Source organism: Oryza brachyantha, chromosome 8, assembly GCF_000231095.2.
Source record: "Oryza brachyantha chromosome 8, ObraRS2, whole genome shotgun sequence".
In the NCBI taxonomy this organism is placed as follows: Eukaryota; Viridiplantae; Streptophyta; class Magnoliopsida; order Poales; family Poaceae; genus Oryza; species Oryza brachyantha.
This window is the reverse complement of record NC_023170.2, coordinates 14,942,161-14,957,163: the sequence shown is the minus strand read 5'-3', so window position 1 is coordinate 14,957,163 and position 15,003 is coordinate 14,942,161. Positions and strand designations below refer to the sequence as shown.

Sequence of the window (15,003 nt, the reverse complement as noted above, 5' to 3'; positions counted from 1 at the left end):
TTACAGCTCACAAAGTTAGAAGCCAATAAGCAATTCGTTCTTGACCAAACATGTATATTGTACAAACTCTTGGGGAACAACCACCTCTCCCTGTACAAGTCATGTACGTAATAGGACGCAATTGCTCCGGCCAGTGTTTGTGAATATCCCAATGAAATGTTAGCAATGATTCCATTTGAAGCATGGATATATCCATCATGACGGCACTTGAACCATCCATCCCACCCAATACTGCGTAGAACAAAACCAAAGAGAGTCCTGTCTTGTTGGAGGGGCTTTTGAAGTTCTAGTTTCCATTTTAATTCATGAATTCAGGGTTTGTTATTGCCTCCCGTAACTGTTTCAGCTTTTATACCTGCCTGTTTATTCTCTTCCTCCGGAGTTACGCTAGATCTAGCAGTATCCTCGCCAGGCAAATCATTCTTATCATTTAATATACTTCTTGCCTCCCCGATTGCAAGGATTAGTTCAAGTTGCTTCTGTTGTTGTTCCTGCAGAATAGATTGATGGGTTCCATTTGTCAATGCCTCAAAGGAAAAAATTGTCTATGATCTATTGATCTCCACACGAATTGGAAAATCTTGGTCTTTCAGAGGACAACATCAGCTATGAAAGAAAGGGGTCACCTCTGACAGACAACAAAACAACTGATTTAGAATTAACCAAATAATGATGATAAGCTGTGTCAGCACATGATGATTACTTTTGGCCTCATTGTTTTCCTTATATTAAGCACAAGCGAAACGACTTATTAACAATTAAAAAATAATTTATGGGTAAAACTTTGACATATGTGTTTTTAGTGACCTAAAAGCAAAAGCTGAAAAATAAACTATGATGAAAGAACCCCAAAATCAACTCCAAATTTAATTTTTAAAATTCAAATTTGGCTTATAAGCATAAGCGAAAATATGTGCATTTTTAATTTATGGGGAAAATAATCTTTTTCAGTTCTAGACATTGGATAAACCATTCAAAAGCAAGGGATGACAAATGTAAGGATGTAAGCTTAAATAGACCCTTTGGCCAACCAAATGACCAAGAACTTGGATATATTTACTGAACATGGTGTCTCATTAATTTAAACAGAGAGGGGGCAAAAGTAACAGAGTGAGGGTACATCAATTGCCATTTTTGGAACGTTCAGTCGCATATGCAACAAAAACCCTGAGCATGCCATTTTTGGGCTGAATTTATGTTCATTTGTTGTTGGTTTGATACTGATTCTTATAGATATGGGAAACAAGATGGATTTGGTTTTGAGATGTTACAACTATTTAGGCTTTATAACAGCAATCAACAAGAATATAAATGACATATAATCATGTGGAGGAATGTATTTTAACAATAAATATAGGGCAGCAGAAGAAGATAGTCGTCCACAATGATCTAAACATTGCATTAAACAAAACTAGAATATGGAATATGCATCATAAGGAAATTATCTGATACAGATTACTAGAAATCAGGACAATGAAGTTCTGAAGAATAGCTGCAATAGTGACATCAAAAATACCCAACAACGATGAATAAACTAACAGTAGGTATTTAGACTTGAGGACAAGAAGCCAAGAAAGAAAGCAGGTAAGAATTGTCACCTGCATTACAAATAAAACCTTTTGAATTTCACCAAGTTCTTTTTCAAGAAAATCTTCTTTTGCAGCTAGGACTCGAGTAGCCTCAGAATTCTTTTGGGCTAAAGTTGCAGTCTGCAAAATCAGAACACTGTAAACTTATAGCAAAAACACAAGATTGCAATATCCACTTGCAGAAAGAACATCAAGGTTACTGAAATTGTGAATGGAAGATGCAGCACAATTTGATTCAGGAAAACAATATGGGTCGTATGTCGTGATTGTGGGAAGAACTACAGCATGAATGCGATGATATCGCACTATGGGAGTAGTGTAGGGTGGCCTTGTCTTCCAATGCCCAGTGCAGTATGATTTGCAGCTTTTGGAAAAGTCAGGGTGCTGTGTTCTCTGAAAGTCAGGTATTTGCTTGAATGGCGCTCAACAAAGAGCATAGAGCAGAGAACTGTGTTTCTGCATGGAGTAAAGAACTTGGAACCAATGTTGGTAAAGATAATGAGATTAGGAGGGTCTAAAAAGAGAAGACTGTTTTTCTGTTACCGTGGATGATTGATGAGCTGTTTTAGTTGGCTGCGTTTTGATTGTTGTCCTCATGTCATGTCATGAAACATGCAGCAGTTGTCTGCTGGATGATGACTTGTTATCCTACCGTTTATTTGATTATACTATAGAGTTCTCGAGTGTGGGATTTTTGTATCTTTGCTATATTAACTTTTGATAGTCCGGATTCTAATAAGAGATATAAGAAGATAGTTTCCCTTGTGGATTGAATAAAATTGTGTCTTGAAATATCAACTTTGCAGCTCTTACAAAAGAGTTAAGTGATATCCCTTGGCAGTCAATGATCACGAACCGCATGAATGCATTTCACAAACTTACCGTCCCAAATATATAATAACATTGAGTAAAGTAACTGTAGATAGCCACATCGAGACTTTCATGAACAATTGCAAGTTTGCAACACCCTTACTCTGAATAGTTCATAATCTCATAGAAATTTCTTGTCACTGACTAGTTAATAACAGGCTAAAACCATTTTTTTGTCAGTTCAATTCTTTTTTGTCAGTTCAATTCTCCACATCCAACTTTAGGTTTCTACTAGTTGTTTGTTACTAAACGAACAGTGAAGCAAAACTTCATTGATAACATGAGACATTAAGTAATAGTACGGTAGTACCTGGTTGATAGGATCCCTCAGCGTCCTCCGCAATACCCTAAACCTGACGCCAAGCTTCTCGACGGTCCTCGACAGCACTCCGACGGCCGCCACCACACCCCTCACGCTCTCCTCCACCTTGCCAATCCTCCCCGCAAACTCCACATCCCGAGCGGCCGCGCCGCCGCCGCCGCCCACCCGGCAAAGCCGTCCCCACTGCCTCCGCCGGATCAGGCTCCCGACCGCCACCGCGCCCACCAAAAGCACGTACTGCACGACGAACAGCCTCCCTCCCGCAGGCGCCGGCGCGGCGCCAGACGGCGAGAAGACGAGGCGGGCGGAGCATACCACCGAGCAGATGGCGGGCGGCGCGAGGCAGAGCAGCTCCGCGGCGGAGAGGAGCGCGTCGAGGGCCGAGCTCGCCGGCGCACCAGCGTCCGCGGCGCCCCCGCGTCCGTGCCCGCCTGCCAAATGCGCAAAAAGGGGAACTCTCTCTCAGCTCGAACCAATCAAAAGGTCAGGCCAGGCAGGGCCCGGTGTCCGCGTCCGTGTCCGCGGCCGCCCGCCGACCAGCAGCCAGCGCAGCGCGTGCGTCTTTACCGGAGGCGCGGAGCGGCGGAGGGCATCCGCGCGATGGAGCTCGCGAGAGGGAAGGCGGGCGAGAGGGAGAGGGCGACGGGAAGCGGAGGCGGAGGTGCACGCGGGAGCAGCGGAGCGGCGCGAGGGGAGCGGGGGGCGGCATGGGCGAGGGGGAGGAAAGGTCGTGAGCTGGTTGAGGTGAGGAGGACGAGGTGAGCACTCAGCAGCGCGCGGATGCGATTGGAAACGACACCCGAGACAGGGCCGTTTCGTAGCTGGCCAAAGACGGGATGCTCCCGGTCCGCTGGCCCGCTAAATTGTTCATGAGAGTACACAGACGCCCCGTTTAGTTCCAAAAGGTATTACGTCGAATCTTTGGACATCTAAATAAAATATTAAATATATAAACATTAAAATTAAATATACAGTTATGGGAGAAATCGTAAGACGAATCTTTTGAGCCTAATTAATACATGATTAACCATAAGTGCTACAGTAACCAACATGTGCTAATGATAGATTAATTAGACTCACAAGATTCGTCTCGCGGTTTTCAGACGGAATCTGAAATTTGTTTTATAATTAGACTACACTTAATATTTCAAATGTATGATCGTAAATCCGATGTGATGTTTTTAAAAAAGATTTGCAAACTAAAAAAGGTCTAGCCATAGTCATCAAGAAGAAGCAAGAAAGTAGAGAATTTATTATACACTTTTTTTAAAAAATAAAAAAATATATTTAGGCCTTAAAATTTGTGGGTCTATACCACGAACGCCATCTGGGAGTTTCTTTTAGTAACGTCCCCCATAATAAGTATTTTTCATGACGTGACGAATGACGTAGTCCCCCGGTGCGCGGTAGACTAGCGGTGTCCGGTATGTTTGCGTTTTTAAGGTTTTAAAAAACCAAATGACCAATATTTATGTTATACCAATAACTCTCTCTGGTTACATATTACTCGTCGTTTTAGACAAGAACATGGTCTCCATAAAATAATTTTGACCATTGTTTTCTATTACAATATATATGAAAATATTAGCAAACATACGATTTTATTGAAGTGTACTACAAGAATACATATATAACATTCATGCTTCAAAAGTAAATATTAAAAGGTTAGTCATAACCAAAGTTGTAAAATTTTGACTTAATCTCGTAAAAAACAGCTATTGGGGAACCGAAGAGAGTATCATTAGACGTATAAGTGTTAACATAAATTGTAAATATACCCATATGTCTTCTATGTTTTAACTAAATACTTGGGAACTATCGATGGTCAAAGTGTCAAAGCTCAACCTAATAAGTTATATATGTAACCGAAACTGAAGTATAAGGCTTTTTTGGAAGGAATAAATTTTGTGAGAATTGAACTAGAGTTGTTTTCACTTGAGACTACGTAGTAGCAGATATTGAATAGGTTTTGAGCTAGTTCGGTAATTTTTTTAATAAATTTACAACCTAATGCACTTGAAAAATTAACTACATAAATTACATGAAGATAGAGTGCATCCCATGCATGTACTTCAGGACTCAAAAGCATGGCGAATGCTTCTAACTATCAAATCCTCTAATGGTAGGCAGCAGAAACTCAAAAGGAGGTAAACAACTCCAAGGAGGTTCTGCATGTTGAATTATGAAGAACAATTCTTTGGAAAAATAATGATCCATCTCATGGAGACATACATATAAACTTCGGTACCACATTTCTAATTATAAAGATTAGAGAGTGATGCAACCTTAAAACGATGAGTGTTCTCCTAACCACTTGTATAATGTGTGGGAGAGAACTAGTGAAACATAAATGTGCAAAGGCAAACATGACATACATGTAAATGGTCCAACCAAAATTAGCACCTCAGGCATGCAAATATGAATTACTTTCGCAGTTATATTTTGTTACATCAACGATTTATCTGGTGTTTATTTTGGAACACAATGAATTAAAATTACACGTGATTTATCTAGTTTTCTTATGGGTTATGGAGATTATCTCATTTGTATTCCACCGTTACATGCGTCTACTCTATTCTACTACTGGATATCCTACATTAAAAGATGTCAAATAAGGTTATTATACATATTTAAAAGTACAACGTATGCCTACTTTATTCACCGCAACTTATTTTCCTCTACCCTTTAAGGCTAGGTATTATTGTCAACATTGAGTACCACGCACCGTACGTGCAGTGTGTACTACAGCTACTCTAATAATAAGCGCCGATATGTATTCGTAATGTTAAAAGTATTCAATATATGTGTATTTTTGTTGTATGCATGTCTCAATTATAAGATATCTTGTTTTTTCCTACAGTAAAGAAAACCTATATGTGCATACATTTTCAGCACTGAAGAACAGCTTACACAGTAACACCCAATAGCAAATTATACTCCTTCCACCCAAAATAAATTTATTTTTCATGCATGGAGAGTAGCAAGTAAGTACCAATCAAGTGGATCCGTCGGACTTGAACACCATGACTCCCATCGTTTCGCTTTTTGAAGGAATAAGCGAAAACACGTTTTTGTAAACGAAAAATAATTAGCAGGTAAAACTTTTATATACGTGTGCATAGCGACTCAAAAGCGAAATGTGTAAAATAAACCATGATGAAAAAACCACAAAATCAAATTCGAAATTAAGTTCTAAAATTCAAATTTTGGTTTATAAGCAGTTACAACTGTGAAACGATGGAGCCCCATAAGGATTGAGGACAACTTTCGCCGCTTTCGACAGACCGAAAAGTTATCTAAACCCTATCGTTTTTCGCGTGTACGCTTTCCGGACTGCTAAACGGTGTACTTTTTACAAAAATTTTTTATAGAAAAGTTATTTTAAAAAATCATATTAATTTACTTTATATTTTTAATAATTAATTAATCATATACTAATCTATTACTATATTTTTCACGCTGAATAACTAACCCACCTCCTCCCTCCGGCAGAACGCGGCAGACTACATAAGGCGCCTTCTAAAATACGGAAAATCTGTCAGAATCAAAGTTAAAAACAACCGGAATCACACGGCATAAGTTAATGAATGAGAAAATACTAGCAGAAAAAGACCAGCTGACTGTTGTTTGATCTCAGCCACACAAATAATCAAGATTATTTGTGATTCCATGGCTTTCCGAGTATCATCACGACACATTCATTGCCCCGGACCCTTTGGTTTACTAGAACTAAAAACTAAGAATCTATCAGAAAGAATATGCCAGGCTCCGGAACATTTTAAAGCTGCTGTCTGCTGATCACGTGACATTTTTCATGCTTCCTCCTAAATCCTGGTTATAATTTTCAACTTCACAATCACACATATCTTTTCACTTTTAATTACACTTATAAGCCAAAATTTAAAATTTTAATCTCAAATTTAAAGTATACTTTATTATTTTTATCATTAGTTTATTTTTTAAGCCTGAACTTTTACATCACTAAGAACATGTATATAAAAATTTTATTTATAAATTATATTTTATTTACAAATATGTTTTTGGCTTTTTTCCTAAATAAGCCAAGCAGTCACCCTCTTAAGAAAAGTCTTCCATTTGGACAGAAGGAACAAAAGTTATCAGTATAAATACTCATGGCATGTCACCAGTACAACACAGAATAAATTTACAGGAATACAGAATGACTATTGGAAGTGCCATAATTTCACTGGAACATCACAGCTTGTAACCTACTACCTTTGTACTTTTGCTACTATTTATTCCATAAAAAATATTTGCTATTATTTATTCCATAAAAATACTTTTGTAGTAATTATTATTAGAGTTTAGTAAAGTAGAAAACAAATACATTGGAGTTTGGAGAAAGTAAAAGACATTATAGCATTTACAGTTTATAAATATATGTGAGATAGGTTAAGATGTAATCTTTTTGAAGCTGGAGGGAGCAAGTCCCTGTCATTTACCCCTGCAATACTCATTCCAAAACTGCACTTCTCAGCTCTCGGCAATTCTCATCGTATGTAGAAGCAAGACATTAATACTATCTAGTATCTACAAATCCGACTTCCGAGCATACATAAGAGAAACTGACACAAGCACAGGTCAGGTGTAAAATTAGCAACTGCTCCTACTATCGGAGTACACTACATCTCTCTTCACCATGCAAACACATCACCAGGACAGAATGCATAGCATCAGAGATTTTGTCAACTTGCTACGGAAAAAAAAATCAGCACATATACTAAATACATCCTGAACATATAAGGCAAGTAGGCTCACCATCAAACCGCCAAATTAAGCTAAGCAGCTGCAGGACTGCAACTTGTGTGGTGTGAAGCCCTCATCAGCTGCTGGTTTGCTATGAGCCGTCTCCGCTGCCGCCATGCTCCCTCCTGGCCTTCTTGGCTGGCGCTGGCGCTGGCGCGGCGGAGGCGGCGTTGAGAGCCTCGTGGAGGTGGCGCTGAGCGTCAAGGAGCATCCTGCTGTAGCGGGCCTCGGTTTCCTTCCACCCACGATCGATTTCCCACTGCATCTCCATGCGCCGCCTCTCTAGCCGCATGATCCCCTGGCCGAAATCCCTCAGCACTGCAGAGAGCTGCGCGTTGGCTCCACCACCGGGGCCGCTGCCTAGAGGAGGAGGTGGAGGAGGAGGGTCCTCTTCCTTCACCTTGTCTGCCATGGCGGCCTTGGCTTGAAAGGCCTCGTAGGGGACCCTCTTCCGGGGAGGCGCAGTGGAGAGCATCATGGCGGATGGTGGTTGCGGTGGGCGAGGGGCGAAGCCGCCAAAGCCGCCGCCGCCGCTCTCCCGGAGGAGGCCGTTGATGCTCCTGGTGTTGTTCCGGGGGAGGGGCTCTTCTGGTTCTTCGTCTTCCTCCTCCTCCTCGTCGTTGTCGTCGTCTTCCTCGTCCTCGTCTTCGTCAGAGGCGGCCGCGGGTGGGGAGGCGGCGGGCGGCGGGAAGGCGGAGGAGACAGGGAGGGGGCCCCGCTCGAGGCGCTCCATACGGCGAAAGTAGGGCCAGAGCGAGGTGACGGGGCGCCCGCCCTCGATGCGGTACCGCTTGCGGAGCTTCTCCAGCTTGTGGCGGCACTGGGTCCCCGTCTTGCGCAGCGCGGCGCCGGAGGCGGCGCAGCGGGCGGCGACGTCGGCAGCCACGTCCTCCCACTGCTGCGCCTTGAGCTGGCCGCGGCGCAGCCTGGTCCACCGCTCCTCGTAGGCGTCGATGAGGTGCATGGTCTCCATGAGCGCCCAGGGCTGGCCCGGCGCGCTCTTCCTCCGGCGCGGCTCCTCCTCCGCCGCCGCCTCCTGCGCCGCCGCGGCAGCCATCCTCAAGCCACCGGCCACCGGCGATTCAGATCCAGATCTGGGGGCGAGGGCGAGAGGGGAGGTTGGGCGTTAGGAATAAATGGTGGGGGGAGGAGGAGGCGGCGGCGGCGGTGGAGGAGGTGGAGGCGGATTCGGGTCGGGGGATAAGGTGAGGGCGAGGGTATGGGTGGAGAGCGTGGTGGTGGTGGGGGGGCGGTCGGTTCGGTTTTTCTGGGTGCGGGGGTTGGGCCATCGGCCGCGGGCGGGCGGGCGCGCGGTGGCGGTGGTGGTGGTGGTGGTGGTGGTGGCGCGGGTCACGTGGACGCGAGCGCGGGGGTGGCGCGCTGGCGGGCGAGGCTGCGTGGTGGGATGGATGGAGAGGCGGCGCCCGGTCCTCCCGTCCCGTGCGCCGCTGCGCCTGGGCGTCCGGGGCTGGACTGGATGACCGGTGGGGCCAGCTACCGGAGGGGGGCCGACCTGTCAGGGCGGAGGATCAGGAGGGAGGGGGGTACTAGTCATGAAAAGGCGTTTTGGCACGCATCATACGTGGGCTGTGGCCGCCGTGGCGGATGGAGCGGCGGCCGGGGACCGGTGTTGGGTGGCCAACCGGAACACGTCTAGGGGGTGAGTGTCCGTGGGCGAATTTTTATTTTTTAAAACCTTTTTATTTTCTAATTTTAAAACTAAACCTCTCAAATCTTATTTATTTACAGGTCTGAAATGACGTATCCAAATAACATTCTCATGCTCTTATGATATCAACATAATCGATCGCATAACCATATCCATAAATTTATGGAGCTAGTAAAAACATCGTGGATTCAGAGCTATGCTTCACAGGGTCTCACCTACACCCTTTCTAATGAATATAGACTTGGTTTAGCTCCAGAATCCCGGGCCATCTTTTGGTTTTTTAAAGAAAAAAAATCAAATGATATATTTGTGAATGAAAAATAATTTAAGAATAAAATTTTTATATACATGTTTATAATGATCTAAAAGTCAAGATTGAAAAATAAATTATGATAAAAAATTAACATCAAGTCCAAGGTTAAAATTAAAATTTTGGCTTAAAGCATAGGCAAAAACCAAGAGACCGAGGTGCCACCTTAATGGTCATCTTCAATGTATCTTTAGTAGTTATAATGGTGTCTAACAAAAATAGGTATTTATTGTTAGAAATCTCACAATATATAAGAATGTAATAAGGTGTGTCTCGTAGCTATAAAAAGACAACGTGGAGAAACGTGCGAAATCATGTTAAGATAGAGAATCAATGTTTCTTAGTTCTTGTTATCCTGTTTTAACCCTATTTGCAGATGTTAACAATTATTTACTGGTTTCAGAATGGTTACTACTAATACTAAGGTTTTGGACATATATATATATATAATTCATAAATTATTTCTTATTTATAAATATTTGTTTCTTTTTTTCTACGTGAACGCACTAACCAGTAGCAATAGCCAGCTGGATTGAGTATGTCCAGGTACAGATGCACAACGTTTTGCACAAATATCTTATTAGTTGATCGACTAAATTACATAGCCGGTCCTTAAACTTGTGGCGCGGTAACACTTAGGTTTATAAACTTAGAAAATGTATGTTTAGGTCTATAAACTTGTTTTAACGTACCATCTAGTTCCATAAACTCGTTTTAATGTGTCATCCATGTCCATGATTTTAGACGTTAAAACGAGTTCATGGACCTAAATATGCATTCTCTAAGTTTATAGACCTAAATGGTACCGCGCCACAAGTTTAAGGACCGACCATATAGATGAAAAATACCTTTGTATTCGATAAATTCATACGATAGAATGGCTTGCATTAGCGGTGAGCGAATCTAATTAAGGGTATGCTCGCCTAAAAATCCATTTTAGCTAATCAGTAGTAATAATAAAATTGACAACATAAATTCAATATACATACATTATATAACACATATTTGTATTCATGTGAATATATATATCAAGTATGGACTGCATGTATGACAGGGCATACCTGCCATACCCTTTGCCTACGCGCTGTTTACGTATTGCATATGATTTTGATGGTAGTTCATGTTGGTTGATTTATTGGTTAGCCGATATTTAGAAAAGGATATAACCACCGTAATCCTATCCGTAATCCATCTCTAACTCTGAAATTCGTAACCCTTATGGGCCGTAACTGTGATCGGTGGTTACGGGTCAGAATCGGATTAGGAAAAGCCCCCGAGGCCCACCAGTGCTATATAAAAGAAGAGGAGCCCACGGGGACGCTCGTGTCGCTTATTCTCTAAACCAGAAATTCGAAATCAAGCTCTCCCGATCAAAGAAGCGCTGGAAGGGTTTCGTGCGGCGATTCCAGGGCAGTGCCGTTGGAGACCCGAAGGTCGGAGATTCAAATCAGATCACCGGCGAACTAATCTCACCGGAGACGAAGGAAAGAAGACGGAATTGAAGAAAAGAAGAGAAGGGAATCAGATGGCTTCACCTGCAGGTTATTTAGTTTTCCGCATTTGAATTAATCGGTGATCATGTGCTGATTAGGGTTTAAATTCGTAAATTTAGTTTTTTAATTTACGCGTGGATAAGTTAAGCAGCATTTCACGACTATACGATAAGCATCGCTTCGTTTTCCCTATACTAACTTTAGCAACAACACACCTGCTAGAATATATCAAAATAAATATAACAACATTACACACACATGTACTCCTCCGTTTCATATTCAACATAAATGAAACAAATATATTCTCAAAATAACTAATTTATCTTTATATATGTTGCTATATTTTTTTTGAAAAAAATAATCATTTTTTGAGAAGCTTGATTTTAGAAAAAAAATAAAACGTCTTTTAATACGCTGAAACGGAGTGACAGTAAATACTTCGTCAGCCACTTCAATCCATTTCAATGGACCACAGGGAATAATATGAAATATATTTCATTTTCCATCGGAATATTCCCATAAGAAAACCAAACTACAAATTGCCAACCTCCCCCCAATATTTCAACTCCCGCGAGAACCCTCCTCCTCCAGCACCCATTTCCGTACACACATCCTGAACCCCAAAAAAACCCTACCCCACCGTATTCCCCAAAATGCCCCTCGCGCCATGCGCCTCGCCGCCCCTCCCCTCCGCCGCCCCGTCCCCGTCGCCGGCGCGGCAGCGGCACCGCCGCGGTGGGCTCCTCCGGCCCCGCGCGGTGCGGGCGGCGCCGAGCAAGTGGACAGTGGGGAGCTGGCGCGGCCTCACGGCGCTGCAGCAGCCGGAGTACCCCGACAAGGCGGAGCTGGAGCAGGTGCTGCGGACGGTGGAGGCGTTCCCCCCGATCGTCTTCGCTGGGGAGGCGCGCAAGCTGGAGGAGCGCCTCGCGGAGGCGGCCGTCGGGCGGGCGTTCCTCCTCCAGGGTGGGGATTGCGCCGAGAGCTTCAAGGAGTTCAACGCGAACAACATCCGTGACACCTTCCGTGTCCTCCTCCAGATGTCCGTGGTGCTCATGTTCGGGGGCCAAATGCCTATAATCAAGGTACTCGTATTAAATTACTCCCAAAATTTATTTGTTCCCCCATTTTTTAAATATGGATTTTAGTAAGCATCACAATGTTATCGAAAGTATCGCAGCATAATTTTCTTGCACTCGAATTATTTGATAAATGTTTTCATTGTTGTTTTGTTTCATCAATAACTGAAAGCCAAATAAATTTTGCTGTTCTGATGAATTTGTGGTACACAATTGACAAAGAGAATGTACTGCTTTGTGCACACGATTAGATGGGCGCAGTGCATTTTCTTAATTAGCTTGGGAAATAAGTCATTTCTAGTCATCCTGTACTTAAGAGGATGTGAGAAAAAAGGAAAGCAAATTCTGCAGCCGTAGAACCCTTCTCCTGACTGTTATTCCATATTATTAAGTGTTATCCAACTTTCAGTTGTGCCCGTTTCTCCATTTATAATGCAAATCAATCACATACAACTATTGAAGTGTATACTCTGATCGGATACATGTTTGTTTAAACAATTTATACCTAATTGCTGTGATTCCATATTGTTTCATTGCTAGGTATTTCCTGCAAGCATAACTAACCCATAGCTGTATCATGAATTGATTTGTTTTCACCTGTTACAATGTTTTTTTAATGATCTTGAATGCATTTCTATTGCACATCATACAAAATCGTATCACTTAGTGTCTCACATGTAATCTGTAGGTAGGAAGAATGGCTGGTCAGTTTGCAAAACCAAGGTCAGATAGCTTTGAGGAGAGGGATGGAGTGAAGTTGCCAAGCTACAGGGGGGACAATATCAATGGGGATGCATTTGATGAGAAATCAAGATTGCCAGATCCACACCGCATGATCAGGGCATACTCACAGTCTGCAGCAACACTGAATTTGCTTCGGGCTTTTGCTACAGGAGGTTATGCTGCCATGCAGAGGGTAACACAGTGGAACCTTGACTTCACAGAGCATAGCGAACAGGGTGATAGGTGGTTACCTTGATCTAAAATTGTCTCCAACTCTTCATTTCTTGCTTCTCATATGATTGATTCATGTGATTCATATAAACCACAGATATATGCACAACACTGCAATTTTGCAAGTGTGTGACAATCTTGTACAATGTTGACTAGGTACATGGAGTTGGCTCACCGAGTTGATGAAGCTTTGGGGTTTATGGCAGCTGCTGGACTCACTATGGATCACCCTATCATGACAACAACAGAATTCTGGACATCACATGAGTGCCTTCTTCTTCCCTATGAGCAAGCACTTACTCGTGAGGATTCCACATCTGGCCTCTATTACGACTGTTCTGCCCACTTCGTCTGGGTTGGAGAGCGTACACGCCAGCTTGATTGCGCTCATGTTGAGTTCCTCCGAGGAATTGCCAACCCCCTGGGTATCAAGGTAAATAGGAATATTCATGTACTTGTCATGCCAGCTAAATAGATAATGTATAGCAAATCCAAACTTTAAATTGAAAGTGCAGATGATCCACACTTTGTCCAAAAAGGGATCACCCTAAACTCATCAAACTAAATGCAGGTCAGTGACAAGATGGACCCAAAAGAACTTGTGAAGTTGATTGATATCTTGAATCCCGAGAACAGACCAGGGAGAATAACTGTCATTACAAGAATGGGACCTGAAAACATGAGGGTGAAACTTCCTCACCTCATACGTGCTGTTCGTGGTGCTGGCCAGATAGTAACATGGGTTACTGACCCAATGCATGGCAACACGATGAAGGCTCCCTGTGGCCTCAAGACTCGCTCCTTTGATAGAATCTTGGTAATTCCTTTCACTCTTATAGCCTAGTTTTCCGGTATTTGCTTGTCCCTATTACTTCTCAGTACTGTGTAGCTGAGTAATAGTATTATTTTTGCTGGAATAGGCCTAATTGCCTATGCTGCTATGCAGTGAGAAGCTGTTCATAGAGTGTTTCATGATTGAGCTCAACTAATATCTGAAACAATATAGCTTTGTCAAAGCGGTTCTCATTTATAGTGTGTAGTACAACACTAATAGAGTCTGCCTGAATAGCTATCAAAACTCAAATCAAAAGCATGTGGAAGTGCATGACGAAGAGCAATCATCTATATCTCTGTCATGGTTAATGGACTTGGATTCTATCATTCTAGTTCATTTTCACTATGATTAGCATTAGTCCGGTTTAGTAGTTTAGTTGTGATTTTCCTATGTAACAGTCCCTATAAGTTAGCAGCCGTAGTACAGGTTAAAGTTGAGACATTTCACTGGTATGATTCTGTCCTTGGGAGAACTAACGTACACGTTTAAACTTCTACGACTATTCATTTGACATTAACATGACCGACAAGTTAAATCAACTAAGATGAGTTTTGTTGCCTTCTTGAAACCAGGCTGAGGTGCGTGCCTTCTTTGATGTGCACGAACAAGAAGGCAGCCACCCAGGAGGGGTGCATCTGGAGATGACTGGACAAAATGTGACAGAGTGCATCGGTGGGTCGCGCACAGTGACATTCGACGATTTGAGCTCACGATACCACACGCACTGCGACCCAAGGCTCAATGCATCGCAGTCTCTGGAGCTGGCTTTCATCATCGCTGAGCGGCTCAGAAAGAGGAGGATCGCCTCATGGCAGTTGAACAAGAACAGTCATCTGGGCAATATCCCATCATTGGGACTCTAAAATGCATATTTCGGATACCAGAAACGGTGATGAGAAAAAAAAATACCATGGACAAGCCATCCAATTGTCTTGTAGCTGTTATGCCAAATTTGGTGTCATGTACTCGTGTTGCTCATGTACTGATAAACAAGTCACCCTCTTGATTTTCCCTGTCATATAAATAAACAATACAAGTTCACCTTAGCCTATTTCATTTTGTTTCCCTGCGTTATACAATTTTGAAGCTGTCTAGTTTGTTTAGGTCATTAGAGATAG

General features: G+C 42.8%; 3 protein-coding genes across 3 annotated transcripts; 1 reads left to right on the top strand and 2 right to left on the bottom strand.

The window, feature by feature from the left end:
- LOC102704911 lies at positions 1-3,591 on the bottom strand. The gene is made up of 4 exons (XM_040526570.1): positions 3,349-3,591; positions 2,770-3,212; positions 1,599-1,709; positions 1-491 (listed from the first exon to the last, which is right to left on the bottom strand). Exons 1-4 carry the CDS (start codon positions 3,488-3,490, stop codon positions 312-314), a joined length of 876 nt encoding a protein of 291 aa, XP_040382504.1. The 5' UTR covers positions 3,491-3,591; the 3' UTR covers positions 1-311.
- Positions 3,592-7,298: 3,707 nt separating this feature from the next.
- Positions 7,299-8,793, bottom strand: LOC102704638 (trihelix transcription factor ASIL2-like). Its single transcript, XM_040526632.1, has one exon. The coding sequence runs from the start codon at positions 8,603-8,605 to the stop codon at positions 7,640-7,642; it is 966 nt and encodes a 321-aa protein (XP_040382566.1). The 5' UTR covers positions 8,606-8,793; the 3' UTR covers positions 7,299-7,639.
- A 2,625-nt stretch (positions 8,794-11,418) lies between these two features.
- LOC102716338 (phospho-2-dehydro-3-deoxyheptonate aldolase 1, chloroplastic) lies at positions 11,419-14,936 on the top strand. The gene is made up of 5 exons (XM_006659452.3): positions 11,419-12,102; positions 12,785-13,062; positions 13,207-13,483; positions 13,622-13,867; positions 14,458-14,936. The coding sequence occupies exons 1-5, from the start codon at positions 11,674-11,676 to the stop codon at positions 14,746-14,748; spliced, it is 1,521 nt and encodes a 506-aa protein (XP_006659515.2). The 5' UTR covers positions 11,419-11,673; the 3' UTR covers positions 14,749-14,936.
- The last annotated feature ends 67 nt before the right edge of the window (positions 14,937-15,003 follow it).